At 41.2% G+C, this 22,845-nt stretch overlaps 1 protein-coding gene across 1 annotated transcript; it reads right to left on the minus strand.

Annotated features, from left to right (window-relative positions):
* Positions 1 to 60: 60 nt before the first annotated feature.
* On the minus strand, positions 61 to 22,518 carry LOC115776782 (ankyrin repeat and BTB/POZ domain-containing protein 2-like). The gene is made up of 17 exons (XM_030724554.1): positions 21,485 to 22,518; positions 13,694 to 13,858; positions 12,531 to 12,738; positions 12,273 to 12,425; positions 11,847 to 12,012; positions 10,081 to 10,170; positions 9,852 to 9,953; positions 9,411 to 9,507; positions 8,849 to 8,975; positions 8,499 to 8,743; positions 8,114 to 8,292; positions 6,923 to 7,028; positions 6,733 to 6,835; positions 4,404 to 4,476; positions 4,241 to 4,309; positions 809 to 922; positions 61 to 528 (listed from the first exon to the last, which is right to left on the minus strand). Exons 1-17 carry the CDS (start codon positions 22,365 to 22,367, stop codon positions 283 to 285), a joined length of 3,126 nt encoding a protein of 1,041 aa, XP_030580414.1. The 5' UTR covers positions 22,368 to 22,518; the 3' UTR covers positions 61 to 282.
* Between the last annotated feature and the right edge of the window lie 327 nt (positions 22,519 to 22,845).

Below are 22,845 nucleotides of genomic sequence, written 5' to 3' on the forward strand. Positions count from 1 at the left end.
GAAACCTCAGAAAGACAAAATGAAGAAATGACAATTTGCTCATCACAGCTCACTGGAGCCAAAGGTGAAGTTCTCATTTTTTCTGACCAACAGTCAAAGTAAACCAAATCAGGAAAAACTGCAACTAGAATGTTAATTAATGTGAAATGACTTCAGATCAGTGATATGGGAGTCTGTGCTTCTTCTATACTAACATGTTGTCTCTACACTATATACAGTATGGCTATTATCCCCGGATACACATACAAATGTGGCTGAACACGGTCCACATTTTCACCATTTCTACTCTCGACATGCAGGGTGGAGGCTGTAAATTCTTTGTATAAGTACATCCTCCAAGTCCCTCAGGAGGACTGGTAGATCCTGTTCCTGGTCCAGTTTAGAACAGGTGCCCAACCCTGGGCATAGCAGCTCCTGACTGAGACCTCCTAGCAGCAGGCGGTGAAAATCCTCCTTGTCCAAGAGCCCATCCATGTTCTGCAGGAAGAATCCTTCACAAAACCTGCAGAGCTCAGCTCCTCCATGGTGCTAACAGTACAAAAGGTTAGACATCACCTCTTTGTGTTAATGCATTTTAGATATAATGTTTATAGAGAATACATATAAAAAATGTAACAGGTACATGTCCTTTTCAAAAAAAGCATAACTTCCAGGATATATATATATATATATATATATATATATATATTAAAAAAGTATATAAAAGTTATGCTTTTATATACTGTACAGTCTGTACTTTTAATTCAAAGCTCTGTACCAGACATCTGACTGCCCTCAGTTAGATAAAAACATGAGAATAACTTTGTACCTTAGCAGCCTTGTAGATGCTGACAGCATTGTCCAGAGTCAGACTTTGTGACAGCGTCATCTCGCAACATCTCTGCAGACCTCGAAGCTGGAAGAAAGTGGCGACTGGCAGCAACTACAACACAGGTACAAAACAGTGAATCTCAATAAACCATCAGTCTAGTTTACAAGCAGCTGAATGGATTATTACCTCAATTAAACAGAATTACACAGTTTACAAATCTGATTATGCACACATGGGTGGTGAATACACATTATGTATAATTTGTCTGTGCAATCAGATCTGTGAATATGTAATACCGGCAAATAATTCTGCCACAGTAATAGTCTGATAACTGCAACAATGTTTACACTTGTCCAAAGTACACTGGACAGGTGCAGAAATGTGCATTACCATACAGTACAGTCACCAAAAAGCAATTTACAGTATACATGACTTTGAAACAAATGCATTTCAGTAGGAAACCTAAACTAGCTGATTTTTATTGCATGGTGATAGGCTAGTTTATACATACAGGCTGTGTTACCTTAATTATAAAACCCAAATATGTTTTAAAGCATCCAGATACATGCAGATTTTCTTCCACTTATCCATGTAAATCAATAGCTTCACTTTTACATTCCACTCTCTCTTCATAGCAACGGGCCAGTACAGCATCAGCATCACTGCAGCCACAGCCCATCCATCTGTCAATCTCCCACTCCCCTCTTCACTCACTCATGAACAAAACCCCAAGATACTTAAACTTCTCCACTTCAGGCAGCAACTTGTCCCTGACCTGGAGTGGGCACCCCACCCTTTTCTGGCTGAGAACCACAGCTTCAGACTTAAATCTCATATGCGCCGCTTCACACTCAGCTGCAAACCACTCCACTGTGCGCTGGAGGCCACTAGCTGATGAAGCCAACAGAACCCCATCATCTAAAAAAAGCAGAGATGAGATTCTGAGGCCATCGAGGCGAACACCTTACACCACTTGGCTATGCCTAGAAATTCTGAATCTGAATCTGTACCCCCACTCCCAAGGATATCCTGAGGGATGCAGCTGAATGCCTTCTCCAAGTCCACAAAATACATGTAGACTGGATGGGAAAATTCCCACGCACATGCCAATAACCTTGAGAGGATAAAGCAACCAGGATGAAACCTGCACTGTTCCTCCTAAATCTGAGGTTCAACTAATGGACGAATTCTCCTTTCCAGAAACCCTTGTGTAGACCTTCCCAGAGAGGCTGAGGAGTGTGATTCCCCCTATAGCTGGAGCATACCCTCCGGTCCCCCTTCTTGAAGATATGGGCACCACCCCGGTCTGCAAATCCAAAGGCACTCCAACAGATCTGCATGCAATGTTGCAGAAGCTTGTCAACCAAGACAGCCCTACAACATCCAGAGCCTTCAGGAGCTCAGGGCGAATCTCATCCACCCCAGGGGCCCTGCTACCAACAAGCCACTGCTTCAGTGGTCTCATCCCCAGTGATGGGCGAGTTGTCCCCCTCGTCCCCAGACTCTGCTTACACTACAGAAGGCGTGTCAGTGGGATTAAGGAGGTCCTCGAAGTATTCCTTTCACTGCCCAACCACATCCTCAGGTGAAGTCAGCAGCACCCCACCCCCTTCCAAGTTGCCTGACAGTTTGCCAGAAAATGCTCCGAGGCAGTCCAAAAGTCTGCATGGCCTCAACAAACTCCTGCCACACCTGAGTTTTTGCTTCAGCCACCACCTGAGCTGCATTCTGCTTGGTCTACTGTACTCGTCAGCTGCCACGAAAGTCCCACAGGCTAACCTATAGGACTCCTTTAACTTTTTGGCTCCCTTCACCTCCGATGACTACCATCTGATTCAAGGATTACCACCCCAGCAGACACCAACCATCTTGCAGCCACAGCTCCGTGCAGCAGCCTCAACAATGGAAGTGTGGAACATGGTCTATTTGGACTCATTGTCCTCAACCTCCCTCAAAATGCTGTCAAAGTTCAGCCGGAAGTGGGAGTTGAAGATCTCACAGACTGGGGCCTCTGCAAGGCATTCCCAGCGCACCCTAACTATGCATTTAGGTGCACCAGGTCTGTCCAGCATCTTCCCCTACCACCTGATCCAACTCACCAGCAGGTGGTGATCAGCTGACAGCTCAGTACCTCTCTTAACCCTATGTCCAGAACATGGAAAAACTCTGGTTTGCACAGAAGTCCAATAACAGAACACCATTCTGGTTCAGATCCCTCCCAGTTACGCCCTTCCAGAGCTCACTGTCATCGCCCACATGAATGTTGAAGTCTCCCAATAGGACAATGGAGTCACCAGATGGAGCATCCTTGAGCACTCTGCCCAGCGACTGCAAGACGGCTGGGTACTCTCAACTGTCATTCGGTAAATAAGCACAAACGACAGTCAGGACCCACACCCTGGCCCAAAGGTGCAGAGAAAAAACCCTCTCGTTCTCCGGTAAGAACTCCCGACATACAGGCGGCAACATAAGGGGATACAAGGATACCCATCCCAGCACACTGCTTCTCACAGAGGACAACCCCACATTGGAACAAAGTCCAACCCCTCTCCAGGAGACTGGTACCAGAGCACAGACTGTGTGTTGACATGAGCCTGTCTATATCTAGCTGATATAGGAATACTGGAATTAAGTAATAATAATAATAAAATTAAAATAAATAATAATAATTGTACTGCAAGTAACTTTATTCATTATATAATTTTAAAGTAATTTAAAGTAGTGCCTAAATAATATTAAGTAGTATATTAATTAGTGTATAATGTCTGGATAATTTAGTGGGAAAAAAAACCCAAAACTTTCCCCATCTTACATTATATGAACTTTTATACATTTTCATTATGCACTATGTTGGTGTGCATCATATTCAACATCCTCTTATATTACACATAAAATTGTGATCATCCTTTCCTTCTTAGAAGAAAAAAATAAACATGTGAGTTTAGTTAATTTTTTGCTTTCTTTTTGTGCTTTCTAAAAGCCACAACATAATATGGCCTGTGCCCTTAAAAGTACAGCGTATTTACAGTGTAAGACGGTGAAATTTTATTTTATCCTCTAAATTACCTGAAAGTTATGCACTACTTATAATTAATAAATATAATTATTTCTTCACTCCTGTAAAAAGTTGAACTGTTACCTCCATATTCTAGTGTATCTACCAGTAGTTATTTGAAAATATATGTATTTGTAAATATACAGTACTGTAATTATATAATTATTTCAGATAAAATACAATAAAATCATTTTTTTCAAGATTTAAAATTTAGCCTATTAACCGATCTTTTGAAACATAATGATCAGCACTATTTAGGTGAGTGGGGGCACTTATTGTTGAAAACCGGGAGAACACTTAAATATTTTCTACACTGGAGTCACTGTGCACTCACATCTTATTCTAAACAACAGGTTGCAGCCAAGTTACTTTACCTTCAAGGCTTCAGAGGGAGAGACAGTCAGCCCCTCTGTTCCTCCACAGTACAGAGACTTCATCATCATCTGTACGGAAACACAGTCTTCATCATCACCCGCATAATGAGCAAAATATCTGTCAAATATGCAGCAAACCACACATGGTGAGTTAATTTCCCACCTGGAAGGTGCTGTAGGTCATGTGATTGATGTGGATGATGTTGTCAGGGGAATCTGTGAGCAACTGGCGAAATCTGTCAGGATCAGTACATAAAGTTTATTCACTGAAAAGGCAGTGACATTCAGCAACAAAGCCATTTGTCCACATAAACATGTTCTGGAACAAATAAATGCACATTAATGGTTAAACTCAATAACTCCTGTAGAACATCATTAAGAGGATTTATTCATTAAATCTTACTTCTTAAAGGTTAAGCTGGTTATCAATCAGGGCTTCTTGATGAGCGAAATGTCATTTTTAAAAATGTGTCATTAAAAGTCTTCACATTGCATCTCATTGTCACTGAAATTTGCATGTATTCAGTTAATGGTGTTAAGATGTTTTTATGCTTGATGCTGCCAAGTCTCTTTTACATTTGGAATTGGAGCTTATAGACGTCGAATTAGACTATCACCAAGAATCCATCAATAAACTGAATTTCACTGTGATCAAACTAAAGAGATTTCCACTCTCCTTCTCTGAGTGTCAGACCTGAACACACGCTTGCTGACGATTATGAATTCAGAACATTAACAATAATTTATTTAACAGAGCTTAAAGTGGACTGGAATGATGCAGAACAGCATTCCAGCACCATCAATTAATAAGTCATTAAATCTGATAGGCAATTAAATACATTTACTGCAGCCTGGTGTTGCTTCCAGCTGACAGCATGGAGATGCCTGCTTAGTACTCAGAAAATAATGTCATCCTATGGCCCACTCACACCCTCGATACATCCTTTTCCCCTTCTCATGACTATAATGTGTTCAAGCTGCAGCATCAGCTGAAGGGTCTGTGTAGCACCACAGAAGATGAACATAAATGCAATAATATTATAGTTGGTGATTTCACATTTTTCAAAGAACTCAACAAATATCAACAACACAAACTTTGGGCCACAATGTGATTGAGAGCTAAGGATACAGAGGCTGGATTTTTTTTAAATCAGAAATTGGATCTGTACATACATCATGTGTTGCAGAAGTTATGTTTTTTTTTCATATTCTGAAAGATTCGAACAGCAAATTACATTATAATGACTTCGTATTATTCAAAGGTTGCTTGAAAACACTAGACCGTTAAGAACTGTTAGCAGTACTGTGGTGATGCCTACAGCAATGCAGCTCTGGTTCAGGGCAGGCTGTGGTGTTCATGGTTATTGTGAGGTTACATCAGTGGTAGCAGGCATCAATTTAAATTTAAGCTGATCTGTCTGCTGACATCTTGTTGAATTAATTTAAAGCCACAAAGATCCGCAAACTTTAGGCCAGCTCTTGCACAGGTCAGCTGATCACAGCCAGTGTGCAAAGAAAACAAATCTACTGGAGCGTATTTGTCTTATTTCCAAATGATTTTCTCTCACACAGCAATGCAAATTCCATTTGAACTTTCTGACTGGAGTGGTGTGAACGATGAGTGAAATGATGCATTCAATGCCCTCTCTTATGTGAGCTCGCACAGAGCCCGAAGCAGAAAGAACCACCATCATCCTACCAGTTCATTTAGTCAGCTAATGCAAAGAAAGCCTGGCTATGTTGAACTTCTTTCATAGTATACTCCACTGTTCTGTTCTTGCATTTTTTTTAAATTCCTGGAATCTACTAGGGTAGTTTTGCTTAAATCACAGTTCAAAATAATTTTACACTGTGGAAAGGTGGAGTCCTTCATTCTCTGTCTGAGACATTTAAGGTTTTCTCTCTTTAATCCAACTGAGGCCTCTGATTGTGAGTGGCCTCTATGCTCACAGTCAGAACTGTATGTCTGAGTTTATTATATATATATATATATATATATATATATATATATATATATATATATATATATATATATATATATATATATATATATATAGTGTAAGACTAGTCTAAAGAGTATAATTAAAATTTGTACAGATGTTAATTGCATTCCTTCTATTTGTTTAAATTCTGGTATCTAAAAGCTAAAAAAGGGTTTCTGAAAATTATTTCCTGTTTTCTAAATGTACAGTTTATTGTTGTTATTGTGAGTAGTATTATATTATTATCAATATGCAATTTTTAGCATTATACTTTTATCTTTGTGTGCATATGCTTTTGCACCGTACTTTTTGACGTTTTGCTACTTTTACATGTTAATTTTTAGTTACAAAACATTTCTTTAATTAAAGTGACATGTATTCAAAACAGAACATCCAACAGAACAAGTAAAACTACACAACAATGACAACAACAAAAAGCCATTTGGACTATAGAACCTCATCAGTTACTAACAATAGGCAGCTAATGTCAGTCAAAGAAGAGAAATGAACCTTTCTGATGCAGACATCAGCAGCACCCGATGTGCAAAGAATGGGCGCCTCTCCACCATGAATGTCACATCTGACATCTCGTCATTGTTCAGGAAATGAATATCTGAACACAGAAACAAGCATGTAACCCTTCATGTGTTGGTAAAATGTAGTGTGTTAAACTCTAACACTGGCTGCAGTGAAGTGTTACCCAGCTGTGTGGACAGAGTGATGTCTATAAGTGGGACTGGAGGAACAGGAGAGGAGCCGTAGCAGTGAGAAAAGACCATCGCCAGCCGCTTTGTTACCATGTAGTCCTACAGAGGAAAAACAGAGATCACTGTAGCACTAACCACAGCACAGTAAGTAGCACACATCACTGTTTCCCCAGTGCTATTCAATTCAATTCATATAACGCCAAATCACAGCAAACAGTCGCTTCAAGGCACTTTATATTGTAAGGTAAAGACCCGGGCGCCAGGGTGGCTTAGTGTTGAAGCCAGCGACCACATACATATGCCGCGTTGCGGTGCGGGCGGCGCGGGTTCGCGTCCCGGCCTGTCGCCAATTAGCCCGCGTGTCTTCCCCTGTATGTTTCCCCCATTTCCTGTCTCTCTCCACTGCTAACAAAAGTCGCTGTGGCCAAAAATGCAAAAAAAAAAAAACCCTACAATAGACCCTACAATAATTACAGAGAAAACACAACAATCAAAACGACCCCCTATGAGAAAGCACTTGGTGACAGTGCAAAGGGAAAAACTCCCTTTTAACAGGAAGAATCCTGTTAAAGGGCTCATATAGCTTATATAGTTATAGGTTCTGGCAGAACCAGGCTCAGGAAGGGGCAGTCATCTGCTGCGACCGGTTTGGGCTGAGGGCAGAGAAAGAGAAACAGGACAAAAGACATTGAGTGGAAGAGAGCCAGAGATTAATAATAACTAATGATTAAATGCAGAGTGGGGTATAAACAGAGTAAAAAGAGGTGAATGAAAAAGAAATACTCAGTAGCCCCAGGCCTATTGCAGCGTAACTAAGGGAGGGTTCAGGGTCACCTGATCCAGCCGTGACTATTAGCTTTATCATAAAGGAAAGCTTTACGCTTAACCTTTCATCAATCTTCTGTTTGCCTTTGGTCAGTTTTTCTTAAAGACTGTGGCACATATTATAAACTAAAAACATCCACAATGCATAACCGTAATATTTCAGCAATAATCATTTTAACAGAGATAACACTTCCATTTCTTATGTTTAGCAGCTGAGCCTCAAACCTTTCAGGAGCTTTTTTAAAAAATGCAGATGAAGTTGAAACTGTGGAAAGAAAATTTTCTGAAAGATTAACACAGACAGTGCTCGTCATACCGGAAAAATCCACAGATAGCGATGCAGAGGTGTTGAGCTGTACCTTGCTGGTCTTCGACATGCTGAACATGAGCGGGATGCCTGTGGAAAGCAGATCGGGGCTGTAGTCCTCCATCCTGATGGAGGGAAACTCTGTGAGGAGGGATATGATGACATCGTCCCTGCACAGCTGTTGGGCTCTGTGCAGAGATTCTAACCAGATGTGCAGCCTCCAGGGAACACCTTGAGAGATCAGTGAGATTGAACAGTGGAGCATGTTTGAGGTCTTCGAGACAGAAGCAGACACCACAACATGCTGTTAAACTACTCTGCGTTTAACCCACTGCTCACTGGATCACTACTCATCAAAATCAAAGAAATCAGCAAGCTTCAGTGATTGCAAGTACCACAAAGTTTCCTGGTTTCTCTAATGTATAAACTATGCTTACCCATTTCTCTCAGCTCCATGGTGACATCCAGGTAGCCATGCTCAGCACTGTAGTAGGCTGCCTGCTGCAGACCCTTCACTCTGGCCTTACACAATCTTGGAACAATGCTTGGAGAGTCAGTAGCTGGAGGCAGTGTTGGAGTTTTTACTTGCTCCTCCTCCACTCCTTCAGCTAGGATCTCTTCCAGAGAGAGGATGTCCTCCTTCTTGTGCTGCAGCTGCTGCAGCAGCCTCCTAAGGATGTTTCTGCAGATGAAAAAATGCAAATATGTTACTATGAATCATACATGTGTAAAGGGCCAAGGTAAAACAAGAACTAGAAAGTATGTAATTGCTGATTTAAAGTCTCACCTGTGTCCGTGTGCTGCCGCATAGCTGAAGCAGTTCATGTCTTCATACAGAGGTGAATTCCCATGATGGACTTTGAGTAAAGGGTCTGCTCCATGAGCGAGCAGCAGGCTAACCATGTCGTAGTAACCTGGGAAGATCAGATGTTGTGTTGGTGGAGCCATCCAAAAGAGACAGTCATAACAAATACATGCATGGACACACACACACACACACACACACACACACACACACACACACACACACACACACACACACACACACACACACACACACACACACACACACACACGTCTGCCCTTGAAGCCCCTTGTAGAACAAAAACTAGCTGCACTATCAGTACACAATCTTGCCATCATCTAGTCTCCTAAAAGATCCACTAAGACAAGTCGTTTTATAGCTATTATAATGCAACCACATCAGCTTTAGCGGTAATGTATTCTTATTAAGAATTTTTTTTTTTTAATCAAAGAGGTCAGATTTGATAAAGCTGCAGTTCAGTTTGTGGCTCATGTTTGTCAGGTTATTTCAGAGTGAGGGGCTGATCACACACACTGCAGGACACCTGCAGCAGCAGCTAACTGTAGTGGCGTCTCAGCTGAGCTCTCCTGATCGTCCAGCAGTGCTCCACCCTCCACATCTGCTCCGGCCTCCAAAAGCAGCTGTCAGAATGAAAAACACAACACTGTGCGATTCTTATTCATTCGGGCCACAGTTACATTAGTAACATAACGTTTAAAAAATAGCTTCATGGTTTTCCCAAGAAAGGAATAAATCCAAAGGTTTCTGCTACGTGAAAATGAGCCTCATATCATGGAGAAAAGAAAGTAAAATATAGAACCAATCCTTAAACATGAAGCAAGCTCTGTTTCTTTCTTTGCTGCTGAATAACTCTTATAGCTGTTTTCCTTCTGAAATCTCAGCTTGGCTGTGCCAGAATTTTCTAGACATGGATCAAGTCCAGTGAAATGTCCTTCTGCTGACAGAGTTTGTTTGAAGCACTCACCTGAGCCACGGACAGGTGACTGTGAAGCACAGCAAATGTCAAGGCCACCCAGTGCCGACTGCCTGGGTAAACAGATGGGTGTTTGGCAGAGCTGCCTGGAACCTGAACAAACAAACACACACGCACACACACACACACACACACACACACACACACACACACACACTTTACAACAAGCTACTGTGTGCTGTGATTTTACCTACACCCTCAGAGTTACAGTATTTTCTACCTGCAGATCCAGGTTAGCTCCAGCTTCAATGAGCACCTGCACTAGGGCTTCATCTCCTGCTGCTGAGGCATACATTACAGGAGTCATCCCCTGTGGGAACGCACAATATAATATAATATACACTTATTTCTTTTCTTCTTACTTGTGGACGCAATGTAGATAGTAGATATTACAAAGGAGAAAAACATCAGTTAAGAGAGGGATAGAATTATATCCACTGGAGTAATTGTATTTAAGATTTAAAATTTTTTTAAGATTTTGCACAATGAAAAAAATACAATTGTATCTAATTATTTGTGAACAAAATAACTATTTACATTTTTAAATTCGTACAGTCTGAAGCAATAACTAGAGCCCAACCAACACATTGGTTGGCTGATAGCAGATCATAGATAAAACTCTATCTGCATGTTATGCTGTACATAATGCAGGAAAGATACTTGAGATAATTTTGATTGCCACCTGAAACATATTTGCATTCATAGACCATAGACTGTATATTAAAAAAAGACATTGCCAACATGCTATCACCCACTGGTTAGTCCTGTTGTGAAGTCTGTTGTGAGCATTTTAGCTGTTTCCACCTTGGTGTTATGAAACTCGATCAGATGTACCAATCTTTATAATTTTTTATTCTTTTTTAAATGTCAGAATCTTACAGGGATTGTAATTTACAAAATTTTGTGTTCAATAAAACTTGAAACTAACTGAGGCTGTCAAAGTTAACACGATAATAATGCGTTAATGCAAATTCCTTTTAGCACCTCCTTTTAGTTAACATGCGATTAATGCGTGCACGGTCTGTGGCCTTTGGCCCACCTCTCTGGATTGTGACTTCAGGAAGCGACGCATCAGTAACATCATGGATAGTAGGGCTGGGCGATATATCGAGTTTTTAAGAAATATTGATATATTTTCATACGCAATATAAGATGAGACAATATCGTTTATATTGATATAGTCTATGTGGCATTACAATCATTCATGTAGAGCCACCAGTTCACCTTTCTCTTCTCCTAGTTTGTCTCTGCACAACTTCACACTGCCCTGCCTCTCTCCCTCACCACTTTACCCGTAAATCATGCAGGAAGCAACAGCATTGCAGTTTTGCCAACTTAGCAACTTTGTTGCTAGATTTTTTTTTCCCAAAAAGCGACTGGCAACTGAATTGAATTTAATAGAAGCTACATCCATCTTTTATATACTGCTTGTGTGAAATGTTGCACACCTTTTACTTTCAGTGGCCACCATGTTGGCTACATAGTGGAAGGGAAGAGACCATCAAATAATCATGCCAGTGTAAAATAGTTAACAGTGTCATTTTCAGGCATTGAAATCACATTTTGTGGAGTTGCTTAGTGTTTATTAACTTTTCATATTTACTGCAGAATAATTTAGCATAAATCCAACAGCTAGCAAGAAAAATCATAGTCATTTGTATTTCAGATATACAACTTGTACATCACAGATGATGTCAGATACTACCCTGTCAAAATCCATGCTTTAAGCAAGAAAATGCACTTTCAGAAGATATATTTTATACACTATGTGTTAACAGAGGTATCCCAGTTGAGATAAAGTGCTTGTTATCACATAGTTTTTCCAGCAGAGCTGTTCTGACTCCATTATTTATAATACTTTCAACACATGTAGCAGAGAAGCTGAGTGGAGTCTTCAGGCAGTTTGTAAAATACATTCCAGGGAAATTAATGAATCTATAGATTTCTTCCATGAGGCAACAATAACTGTGAACAAACAGCCCTCACCTGATTGTCTATAGTGTTGACACCTTCAGGTCCTAGAAGCCGAGTGGCATGATGAACCAGGTCTGCTCGGCCACATGAGAGCATCCTGAATCCCAAATCCAACTGGAATTTAGCTGAAGCAGCTTCTGCATCCAGGCATTTAAATGACTGGACACAGCACTCTGGCCTGCACAGTGACAAAGATGGAAATGCAGACTCATCCACCATTTCTGAAAGGATCCATGAGACTGTATTTCCTTGATTTGATTTATTTGATTAAAAAAGTGTGTGGGAGTGGTAGGGGTTAGCATCTCAACTATCTAGGTCTTGGAGTCTTAGAGTGCCAATAAAAATGTTGAATATTACGCTAATAATCCAGGCTGGTAATCCATCAACCCCTACTTTGACAGTATACATAATCATTGATTTTATTCATTGGCGTCTTACCTCAGCTGTCTGGGCTCACAGTCTAATCCTGGGAGGAGTTGTCTGGCTGCCTGTCTGACATCATCACTAACAACCAATAGGCTACGGTGATGTTCAGCGTGCACCACAGCAACACGAATCCACTCCATGAGAGGAGGGAGGAGCAGGAATGGCCTGAATAAAGATTAAGATACATCAGTATACAGGAGGCCAAAGACAGTTGGATAACACACACACACACGGACACACACTCACACACAGACACAGACACACACACACCTCTCTCTGCTCAGCATCATGATCGGAGGCTCAAAGTTTGGATTCTCTAGTGATTCAATTTGTGGGCTGGACAGGAAGTAGTAGAGTGTGTGGAGGGCATCTGGAGCCCATGATACTGGCAGCTGATTGGCTGAGTAGGTGTGGCTGATGGAGGGGCTCGAGCTTCGCAGGCGCTGCATGTGGTGCATCGCTCGAGACACCAGATCACCTGCAGAAAGACAGGAACCGCCACCGCAGGTTCATCACTTAAGTAAAAAATGTAATAAAGTTTATATAATTTAATATGTATTTACATTTATGTCCATTTTGTAGACAAAGTACAAAAGAAAACAATAAAAAAAAACAGCAGCAATGATAAGGCTGAGATTATTTACCAAGTACATAAATTTACAATTTCATTTTTATTATTTGTTCCTCTAGTGGGTCACAGTGGATCTGTATATTAGCATTACTTAATCTTTAAATCTGACCTGGATAAGCAGCAGAAAACAGATTAAGAAAAGATTACTTATATATTTAAAAAAAATAAATATCAAAATCAAATAAACAAAACATTACAAACTAACAAAACATTACAAAAAAAAACTGCTTTAGACACAAAACCAGTTTGTAATTAACAAAGAAGCAGCATGGAAAGACTTCAGACTTCAAAATTTTTAGAAAGGTTTGCTCCTTTGGTTTTGGTTGTGCAATCCCACATCATAACATGGCACAAACTGTGGATGCATTCTTCTGCCCATGGACCTCACTTTGACAAACCTAGCCATAAAAGCTAAAACAAAAAAAAAGTATAAATAGTAATATTTTATTTATAAAAATATTCTTAGAAATAATATTGTAAATGTAAGACCTGAAAAATGTGAAAGCTGTAAAAATGTGATTTTTAGTTAACTATACAGAACGTGTTGCTTTAAACATGCCTTCAGAAGGTCCATAAACAGGCACGAATCTTTCTGTAATGGGAGCTGAGATAATGAGGTACGGCAGCCTGCAGGGTGTGAAAGTGCTCTTGTTTTCTGGATACAAGCCACAGGTTGTTATGTAACTGAGTGGGAGCTGGCAGGGACTAATGATGTGTCCCAGAAGCCCAGCTTCAGTCACAGTTTAAACAAACACACAAGACACAGGAGCCGACTGTGCTGAATATCAACACACATACTTACTGAGCTCTGCAATGCTGCCAACGCACGTGGCGAGCAGCGCCTGCTCCAGCATCCGCAGCTCCAGCATCCGCAGCTCCAGCTGAATGTAGGCATCTTCCTTGCTCTCCTTCGACTCCTTTGGAATCTTTGTGTATGGGCTGATTTGGGCTGGGAGTGACAGCTCGCCTACAAACACAAATAACATTAAGCATTTATGTGACACATTTTTTAGCCAAACCACCTGCATAAACGAAGCTGACAACGTCTAGCAGTAGGTTTGGTTCATCATTCTGGCCCATGTATGTTGTTTGTGAAGGTTCTATGTTCAAACAGCTTTTTCCAGTATTAAACTCACTACTGGAGTCCAACAGCAACTGTATTAAAATGCTGAGCATTGTAGCATTATAAAACATATCTTAAAAAGAGTACAGTGAACATCATGGATGCTTTGATTGGACACACTGCAGTTCAAAAGCTTTCTCATGTTATCCACAAGACAAACCACAGAGGCCATCTTCTGTACGTGTGATGTGAGACACAGCCACATTTACAAAGCCCATACAGATATACACACACATAGATTCCTGTCCATTGTATGCCTTTCAATCTGGGATGTGCTGACTCCTGATCTTTCACACAATGGGAAACCGTATCACTGAGCTCCAAAAACGAAAGCCCAATGGAACACAAATCCAGCTGTGGCAATTCACACTGATCATGTGTGGAAAAATGAACACAACCATACAGACAAAGTGAGGACAGGTAGTGATGGTGGAGGGTTGGTGGTTGTAATTCCTGAGTGGTTAAGAACCACTGGAACAGGGTTTACAGGTGCTGACTTTTCAAGTAAGCTACCATTCTTATTATATAACCATGTTTTCAAAACCTAACCTAAATCCAGCAGATTTCATGGTCAGGACTTTAGCCTTGAGATGACTGTTGTTATGAACTACCCATCCATTTTCTCCCACTTATCCTTTACAGGGTTGCTGGCGCCTATCCCAGCTGCCATGAGGTGACAGGCAGGGCACACCCTGGACAGGTCACCAGTGTGTCACAGAGAGACAGACAACCATTCACACATATGAGCAATTTAGAATCACCAATTAACCTAATCCCACTAATTGTATATCTTTGGACTGTGGGAGAAAGCCAGAGAACCCAGAGAGAACCCATGCAAACACCACACAGAATGTGCTAACCACTGCACCACCCTTGTTGTGAACTAGTGAGACATAAATAAAATAGAACTGAATCAAAGTTAAAAAAAAATAAATCAACGCTAGTAAAATCACTGAAGCTGACTGATGTCCATGGTGGGTCTCCACAAGGAAGTGTTCACATGACAGAAACCTTAACTATCGTGCAACGTGGAAAACATTTGGCCAACTGATTAAGCTAAGGTTAAATGCATGCCGTAGAGCATTCAGAAAACTGTTTCAAAGATTAAGTATGGAGGAGGTGGGGCTGAGTTGGAGCCTCTGAGCCTAGACAGCTCATTATCATCTAGAAGAAAACCAGTTCCTAGTTTTAAGATCAGAGGATCTTAGACTATGTTAGGGTGGCTACTCAGGTAAAAGTCAATGGAAGTTGTGATGGAGTAAATGACCCAGAACTGTGAACTAATCTAGAACAGAATAATGTCAAAGAAAATCTTCCTTTGCAGAATAATAGACTAAATGTATTAGGCAACAGGCTCAAAACTAGCTTCATTTCACAGTTCAGTAAGAACTGTACTGACCTAAACCTCATCCAACACCTTTGGGATATAAGTACGGCAACTAAATGTTAATCATCCTGAATGGATTCATTCCACTGCTCTTGAAAACACATCTCTGCTTTCTAAAACCAGGTCTCGCCTGGAAGAAAGATATCTTTGGTTAAAAACTAGCTAGTTTGGCTGATAATTGACGCTGATTACCCTGCTGATTACCAGACAGGCGACTGGGTGAACAAGCATTTATTCATAGGTACACAACAGGAGACCAGTCTGCAGTGGACAAAGCACAAATCACTGTTTTCTAATACCTACCTGTGTAGTATTAACCCCCCTAAAGTGTTTCCAACACTGCCCTGCTTACATCCAGAATCATGAGTGATTAAGCCATTTCCTTTGACTCCCTCTTTGTGTGTACCTGCGGCTCAATAAAAACAGTGGTTAATGACCCCCAAGTCTGCAACCACACTCTCTTGGAGAAAGACTGGGTGTACTGTATGTGTCTGTCCCAAATGGAGAGAGAGACACAGTCACCAGGCCTGAAAACAACAGCTCTTTTCTGCCGCGTGGTACAATGCTGCAAGTGTTTGGTTAGGACAGCAAAAACACAGAGAGGTGTGTGTGTGTGTGTGTGTGTGTGTGTGTGTGCATGTGTGTGTGTGTGTGTGTGTGTGTGTGTGTGAGAAGGTTGGAGGTTAAAGATTATGCATTTCCCAAAACAGAAAGGGACATGATGGAACATTTACACACAAAATAACTGAAAAGCAATAAGCATGCATAAGTCTTTAACTATTTCTGCTGCAAACTGTCTAATCTGAACGCACTACTTTTCAAAAATAAAAATGGCAAAATGACAGTTTCCACTGAAAACGCTCTCGTGTAAACGGGGCCTGAGGAGAGCAGACTCAGTAGAGTGACCTCTATGGATGCCAGAGTGAAACTGATCAAGGATGTTGAAATTCCCCCAGACAGTCTAACAGCTGCTGTGCAACTATCTTTTCTAAGATTTTCACAATAAAAGGGAGTTTTGAGATGGGTGTAAACTGCTAAACACTGATGGATCTAGATTACGTTTATTATTTTTTAAACAGAGGGTCAATAACAGCTTTTGTAAAGGTATCCGTACCCTGTCCTGAAATCAGTGAGTAGTTAATTATTGATAACACAGATGCATGAAAGGACATGTTGTAGTATTCATACTATCAACCAGCTTAGAAAGATGACTAGGAGATAAAGATGTGAAGCTACTGAGAATTGTATGCTGAGTCTGGAGCAGAATGATTGGAAGCCTGATGGTAAAATACTATTTCCTACATCTGCAACTCTGTTAATAGAAAACTGAAGCAAATATAGAGTGTGAAATGCAGTTTACAAAGCAACGCAGCGCAATAAGCAATCTTTAAGTGTTTTTAAGTTTAGATAATGTGGCCCTGCCTTTCAAGTGTAGATGGTCAGCCAGAGCCCCACGGGTCAAGCCAGGGAAAACTCAGGCATGAAAAGTGGACATAAAATCAAAGAACCTGAAAAAGTTAACTTACAGTACAAACAATCAGTGCCTGGGCATTTGTGATAATATTCCTATGATCTCTGCTTCACGTGGAGCCACTAAGAACAACATGACCATAACAATAAAGAAGCTGCAGAAACAAAGGATAACAAACTGAGTTTAACATTTAACCAGTGCTAACTTGTGTGGGATTAAATAAAGCCTCCTCTCAGTGTAATGTCAAACATGCAGGCAGAATTGGTGGCAAGATGCTGTTTTCATAGTGTAATCTGGTTAAAAGCTGCAGGCCGCATGTCTGGAGCCACTACGTATGGACTCTGTTGGCTCAGGGCTTTAGTGATGTGAACACAGAGCCAGGAATCAGCAGCGATGAGGTGCCGTTAACAGCAGAACAGAGCTCCAACATCCAAACAGGCCTCCTGTCACAAAGACATTTGCTGTTTGATTAAAGCTGGTTGGGACAGAGCCGTGCAATGTCATCAAAATCTGATTACTCTGATGCAGTTGTTCTACCATCAAATGGTCTCGCTGGAGACTTCCTTCACTCTCTGGGGTGGAGATCACAGATTGGGTTGTATTAGCAGGCGAATACACCTCAGCCAAAGCATGAAAACCACTTTTTCCTTCTGTTTTATAGGTTCACATAAAGGTCAGATGGAGACATGAAGTGATGTTTGGTAGCACAATGAATGTTGGATTACTCTATGTAATCTGATCTGGGGTCAGCCAGATACTTTTTCCAGATACTTCCTCTGCGTCCACTTCCTCTTTAGTGTGAGGACTAGTGCAAAGCTGACAGACTGACCACTGCAAATATCACACACACACACACACACACACACACACTAGAAGCAGCAGCCAAAGAAAAGAAAACTGCATTTTCCCCCGCAATTAATGGCAGGCATCCACCTATAGACCAGCAAGCCACACTTGTGCAAAGATTTCTAGTGTTTGGCAGGAAGGAGCATGAAGCAGAGACACATAGATGACAGAGACACGAGAGGTAAAGAATCCTGAACTGAGATCTACAGTATGGGAGAATTCTGTAACAGCAAACATGGTGGGAGAAGTATAACTTTTAAAAAATATATTTTGGGACAAATTTACCAAACTTCAAGTATTCACCAGTTAATTTAGATAATGCTTCAAAATAACTGCCCAAATAAATATCCCGAGGTGTTTCAAGATGGGTCCCATCAGAATTAATTATTGCTTTTAGTTACTGTTGGATAAAATGAAATGGACATAATTTAAAGATCTTTTTTTTAATATAGATTTTATAAAGGAATGACAAAAAAAATAAAAAAATAAGGCTGCTTTAACGTGATCTGACAGTCAGGTGTAGCATTAGTGTAAATCCGGTTTCTGGTGTATTTTACTGTAGGAATATAATGATATTACAAAGTCTGTCTTTTTTAAATCAGGTCAGGAAGAACAGTTTGGCTGTTTTGACCTCAAATAGTATTCTTATAAAAATTAGATGTAACTTTGTGTGTGTGAGTGTGTGTGTAGGTGTGTTTGTGTGTGCGCATGTGCCTTTCCTGCCTGACCTGGCTGTTTGTTTAGTCCGGCACTGGGGGCCGTGAACCTCATGGTCTGACGCCCGAGTGAGAAAGAGAGCTCCTTTGTGCTGTGCATGTGTAGATCAGAGGCTAACAACACACACTCATTTACTTCACCCAGTTTTCCCTGTTCATTCTCATGGGAGGGTTCAAGCCTATATGTATGTATGTATGTAGCGGGCAGAGAAATATGGAGCCTCTTTGTGTGGGGCTGTTTACCTTGTTTATGTTATGACCTGTGCGAGTTTGGATGGTAATTTAAATTCAGCAGCTTTATATTTCATGACACAGTGGTTCTTTCTTTGGTTTCTGTTGCTTCTCCTGGATGACTGAGGTGCACTGTGCAGAACGATGGATATGCAGACTATGGCAATAGAACACCGTTTTCAAACTTTTTGGCTAAAAGAGGAAAGTGGCTCTCAGCTTATATCCAGTAAGTCAGGACTCAGAGTTCAAACTTGGCAAATCAACTTAGATGGATGGAAAAGCACCATCCCTACTGATAGCAGCAGTAGGACCATGGTTCTGACATTGATATGCAGACGAAAGATACCCATAAACCTGCTCTTTGTTTTCCATTTTCCATTTATATACTGTAAACCTTTTGAACACAAGCAAAACAAGAACTTTAGAGGCAGCACTGTATCATCTGATGAGCTAACTACACCTTCAAGCAAACTGACAACAACAAATTTTTCAGTTCTGAGTCCAACTTCTATCTTCTAGCTCAGAGTCTATCCTACAGCACTCAGCCACCAGATTCAAACCAGTGACAGGCAAAGCAAATAACTTTGTCAGCATTTACCTCTTCACAATACAATGTTTTCATGTATTCATGTGGATGTTGCTTTGACATATACCTCCCACCCAAAAGCAGCTGCAGGCCAAGCACACCTCCTGATGGCAACAGCATTCCCCATCAGCAGCAGCCTCTGCAGCAGGACAACGGGGCCTGCCCTGCTGCAGAGACTGCTCAGGAATACAATAAAGTTCTGACCTTCAAAGTCATGAAGGAAAGAATCTACTGACAATTTTGTGCGATAAGACTGGCTTGTCGCTGCTGGTTGATGCAAACTGCATTCTGCAACACTTATTCAGTTGCCCACTGTCCACACAGGTCTGCTCCCACGCTTAAAAGCACAGTCAGAGCAGGGACACTTGTGGTGAACAGCTATCTCTAATTTTGCACCATGGTCACAGAACGACTTTCAGAACACACTAAACCTCAGTGTTTTTGTCTTCTCGGGAGAGTTTGAAGCGCTTATGAAGAATTCTAGAACTGAAAAGTGTGATTACTCTCCCTGGACTTTGTATTTCATATTATATTACTAATATGTTACTTCTTTGTTTTATTTTACTTTATTTTTGTCTGTTCATGTTATTTCATTAAAATTTTTGTAACCTTGAATGGTATACTTTTTTGGCCAGGTACTTCTTGAAAAATATTTTAATTTTAAGGTATTTAAATAAAATCAATAAAGTATTTGATCTTAGCTGTTGTGTAAAGTAGCATTTGAAAAGGATTGCACGATATAAGGTGAACATGAACTTAAAAAAAATCTTCAAAGCCACATTTCCCGATAGATAGAGAGATAGATAGATAGATAGATAGATAGATAGATAGATAGATAGATAGATAGATAGATAGATAGATAGATAGATAGATAGATAGATAGATAGATAGATAGATATGATTTTTTAAATGAAAACATGGTGTTCAAGTTGCCTTTTCCCCTCCAAGTCTACTTCAGTGTGTTATTGCCCAAAATGCCTGTTTCCTGTCTGAAGGATTTTCTAATTGCCCTCTCCATAGTGTTGGGAGACTTTTTAAGGTTCCGGTTTTTAATTATCTGGACTCTGGAGAGTTCTCTGAGCAATTTAATGTCATCATTAACTCTAATCTGTAATACTGCTCAGTTTAACAGAGGACCAAGTAGGAAGTCCTGATTTTTTCTCTGAAGTGAGGTCAGTCTGTAAAGACCCATGTCAAAACTCTCAGTCACAGATGCACTGTGGCAGGATTTTATATTCTACACATGCAAGTACTGCATTTAACTGCAGGGGAAGATTTTCAGATGATTAAAATTTTTAAAAAGCTGGTGGGCTTTGATCCAGACCTCTTCATTTTTCTCTCTCTTCTTTTTATGTGAAGAACAGGCCTCAGACTAACACACTACACTGGTCATAGTGTTATAGTATTTACTGCTATAATATCAGACATATGCACTAAATGCACAAAGGTCAAAGGAACATTATTTCACTGTGACTGGATGACATTGAGAAAACAAAATTAGTTCTACTAAAAAACTGTTTCTACTTATTTGTATCCAGAGGAACAGAATTATAATAAAAATGAAAAAACAAAAAAAGTTAATGTCAGGTTGTAAACATCAAAAACCTGACAGTTATTTTAAAGCACTAAGAGTGTAGTATTTTTGTTCTCTTGCTTCTTATTTGCTTGATCGTGTCTGAAAGAGAAACATGAGGACAAAGGGAAAACAAGCAGCAACAATGGCCTGCCAGTCTTTTTTGAAGCTGTCCAGATGATGTCCTGTTTTTCTGGTGATGTTTTTTCTATTCTATCATTTCTAGCCTGTGAAGGGTCTCCATGCATCTGACATAAGGGTTTTGACAGGTGAGAAAAAAAAGCCCACAAAACATGTAATTATAAAACCTTTGTAATTTGGTTTGATCCCTGGCTGCTCCAGTCTGCAAGCACTCTGAAGTAGGAAAAAGGTCCTTGTAGGAATGAGTGTGTTGTATAAACTGTGAATAGAAAAGCGCTATAAAAGAACTATTCCATTACATATGATAAATTATTTATGCGCAAATTTTAATGTTTGTTTATTTTGTGTGAATTTAAAAACATCTCTATAATTCATTGAAAATAATATAAAACATGGTGAATCCTTACTCCGTGGAGACTGGAAGCAGAATCATGAAAAAAAAAAAAGCCTTGATGTTTCAGTGCCTTTGGTTTATTAAATGCATTTGCTCGGAGTTACAAATGAGGTGGTTGAACTCACCATTGGCATTTTTGCCAGATATGAGATGTTCGTAGACCTGCAGCAGCCCCCACAGCTCTGCGTCGTTGTCCACAACTGCATCCAGCATCTCCGCGGTCACTGGGCTGCAAATGACCCCTTCGACCTGCCCTCTTTCCTCTTCCGCGGTCAGCCTCGCCGCCTGCAGCCCACGTCCTGCCACTTCTTCCACCAAACGTTCCACGCAGGCTGCCAGGCATACGGCAGCGTACTCGTGTATGCGAATCGACACGCGCGTTTCCACCATCCACCTAAAGAATCGTCCCACGGACAGCGTGAGCCCGCAGCGCGAGGACTTGCTGCGCTGACGCGCAGTGTTCCCGGAGTTCATGCAGTACAGGGACACAGCCTTCACAGCAGATGAGATACATTTCTCGGCGAGACCCCAGCTCAACACCAGCCTCACTGCACTCTGGACCTCCAGCCGTGTGCACCGCCTGTGTAGCTCACTCAGCCGCTGCGCCTCCCGGGAGATCCGCACCAAAGCTCTCCGGAGCAGGACAGACAGCCGCTGGACTGCCTCCCTAGTGAATGACGCATTCGAGCCAGACACTTTACGCACAACTTCCAGCAGCTCCTGCTCGGTCCAGGGATACTCCTCCAACTCGGGCAACAAGGGACACTTGGCTAGGATGTCCCCCGCGTCCTCCGGCAGCGTGCTCACCGTCTCCCAGCTGCCGTTTCCGCTGTACAAGGAGCCGGTATGCTGCCACCAGGGACCCCGGTGAAGCGTGCTCGTATGTGGCTGTGAGTCCCTCGACCTGCCCGAAGAGGACAAGCTGAGTGACGGAAAGTTTTCCACCGCCACATAACCCGAGTCTAGGCACAGGTCCTCCAGGTTTTTCACCAACACATTGCTGGGCATGATGTGGAGCTCTTATCTCTTTACGCGCAGTAAAGAACGCAGTTAGTGTTTTTCATTAAATCTAAATTTGAGCCCCAGTTTAAAAAATGAACCTCACACGTCCAGCTGCCCAAAACACACAGCTGCAGGAGACTATTAGGCTGTACCGAACCTGACTGCAGTTTCAAGAGGAACCGGGTCTTTTACGCACAACCGACCAATCAAACGTAGAGTCCTGTCATAACACACTTCCCACGCTGCCCTTCCGCGCCTCCCTGTGGCCAGAACGTAGCGTGATTATCTGTGTGCGTGTTAAACGCGAACAATATTTTTGTGTATGATTTTCACCATTAAAGCTCCACTGGATCGATGTTCCTTTGCACCACAGATGTTTTGACTTTCCAAGTTGGAAAAGCACAGATGAGACATGTTTCGTTAAAAGGCAGCATGAACAATAGTGGAGCTGAAGATAAGTGTATCGATTAGTGGATTGCCCTTA

This window comes from Archocentrus centrarchus, unplaced genomic scaffold (assembly GCF_007364275.1).
Source record: "Archocentrus centrarchus isolate MPI-CPG fArcCen1 unplaced genomic scaffold, fArcCen1 scaffold_37_ctg1, whole genome shotgun sequence".
Classification (NCBI taxonomy): Eukaryota; Metazoa; Chordata; class Actinopteri; order Cichliformes; family Cichlidae; genus Archocentrus; species Archocentrus centrarchus.

What these genes read in the sequence shown, in the direction of transcription:
- LOC115776782 (XM_030724554.1), bottom strand. Translation starts at nt 22,367, where the DNA reads ATGCCCAGCAATGTGTTGGTGAAAAACCTGGAGGACCTGTGCCTAGAC. An exon ending in TGGCAGCATTGCAGAGCTCA is followed by an intron (nt 12,739 to 13,693) that starts GTAAGTATGTGT and finishes GTCTTTCTGCAG; the next exon opens with GTGATCTGGTGTCTCGAGCG. An exon ending in ACAGTTAGCTGCTGCTGCAG is followed by an intron (nt 8,976 to 9,410) that starts GTGTCCTGCAGT and finishes TGATCTTCCCAG; the next exon opens with GTTACTACGACATGGTTAGC.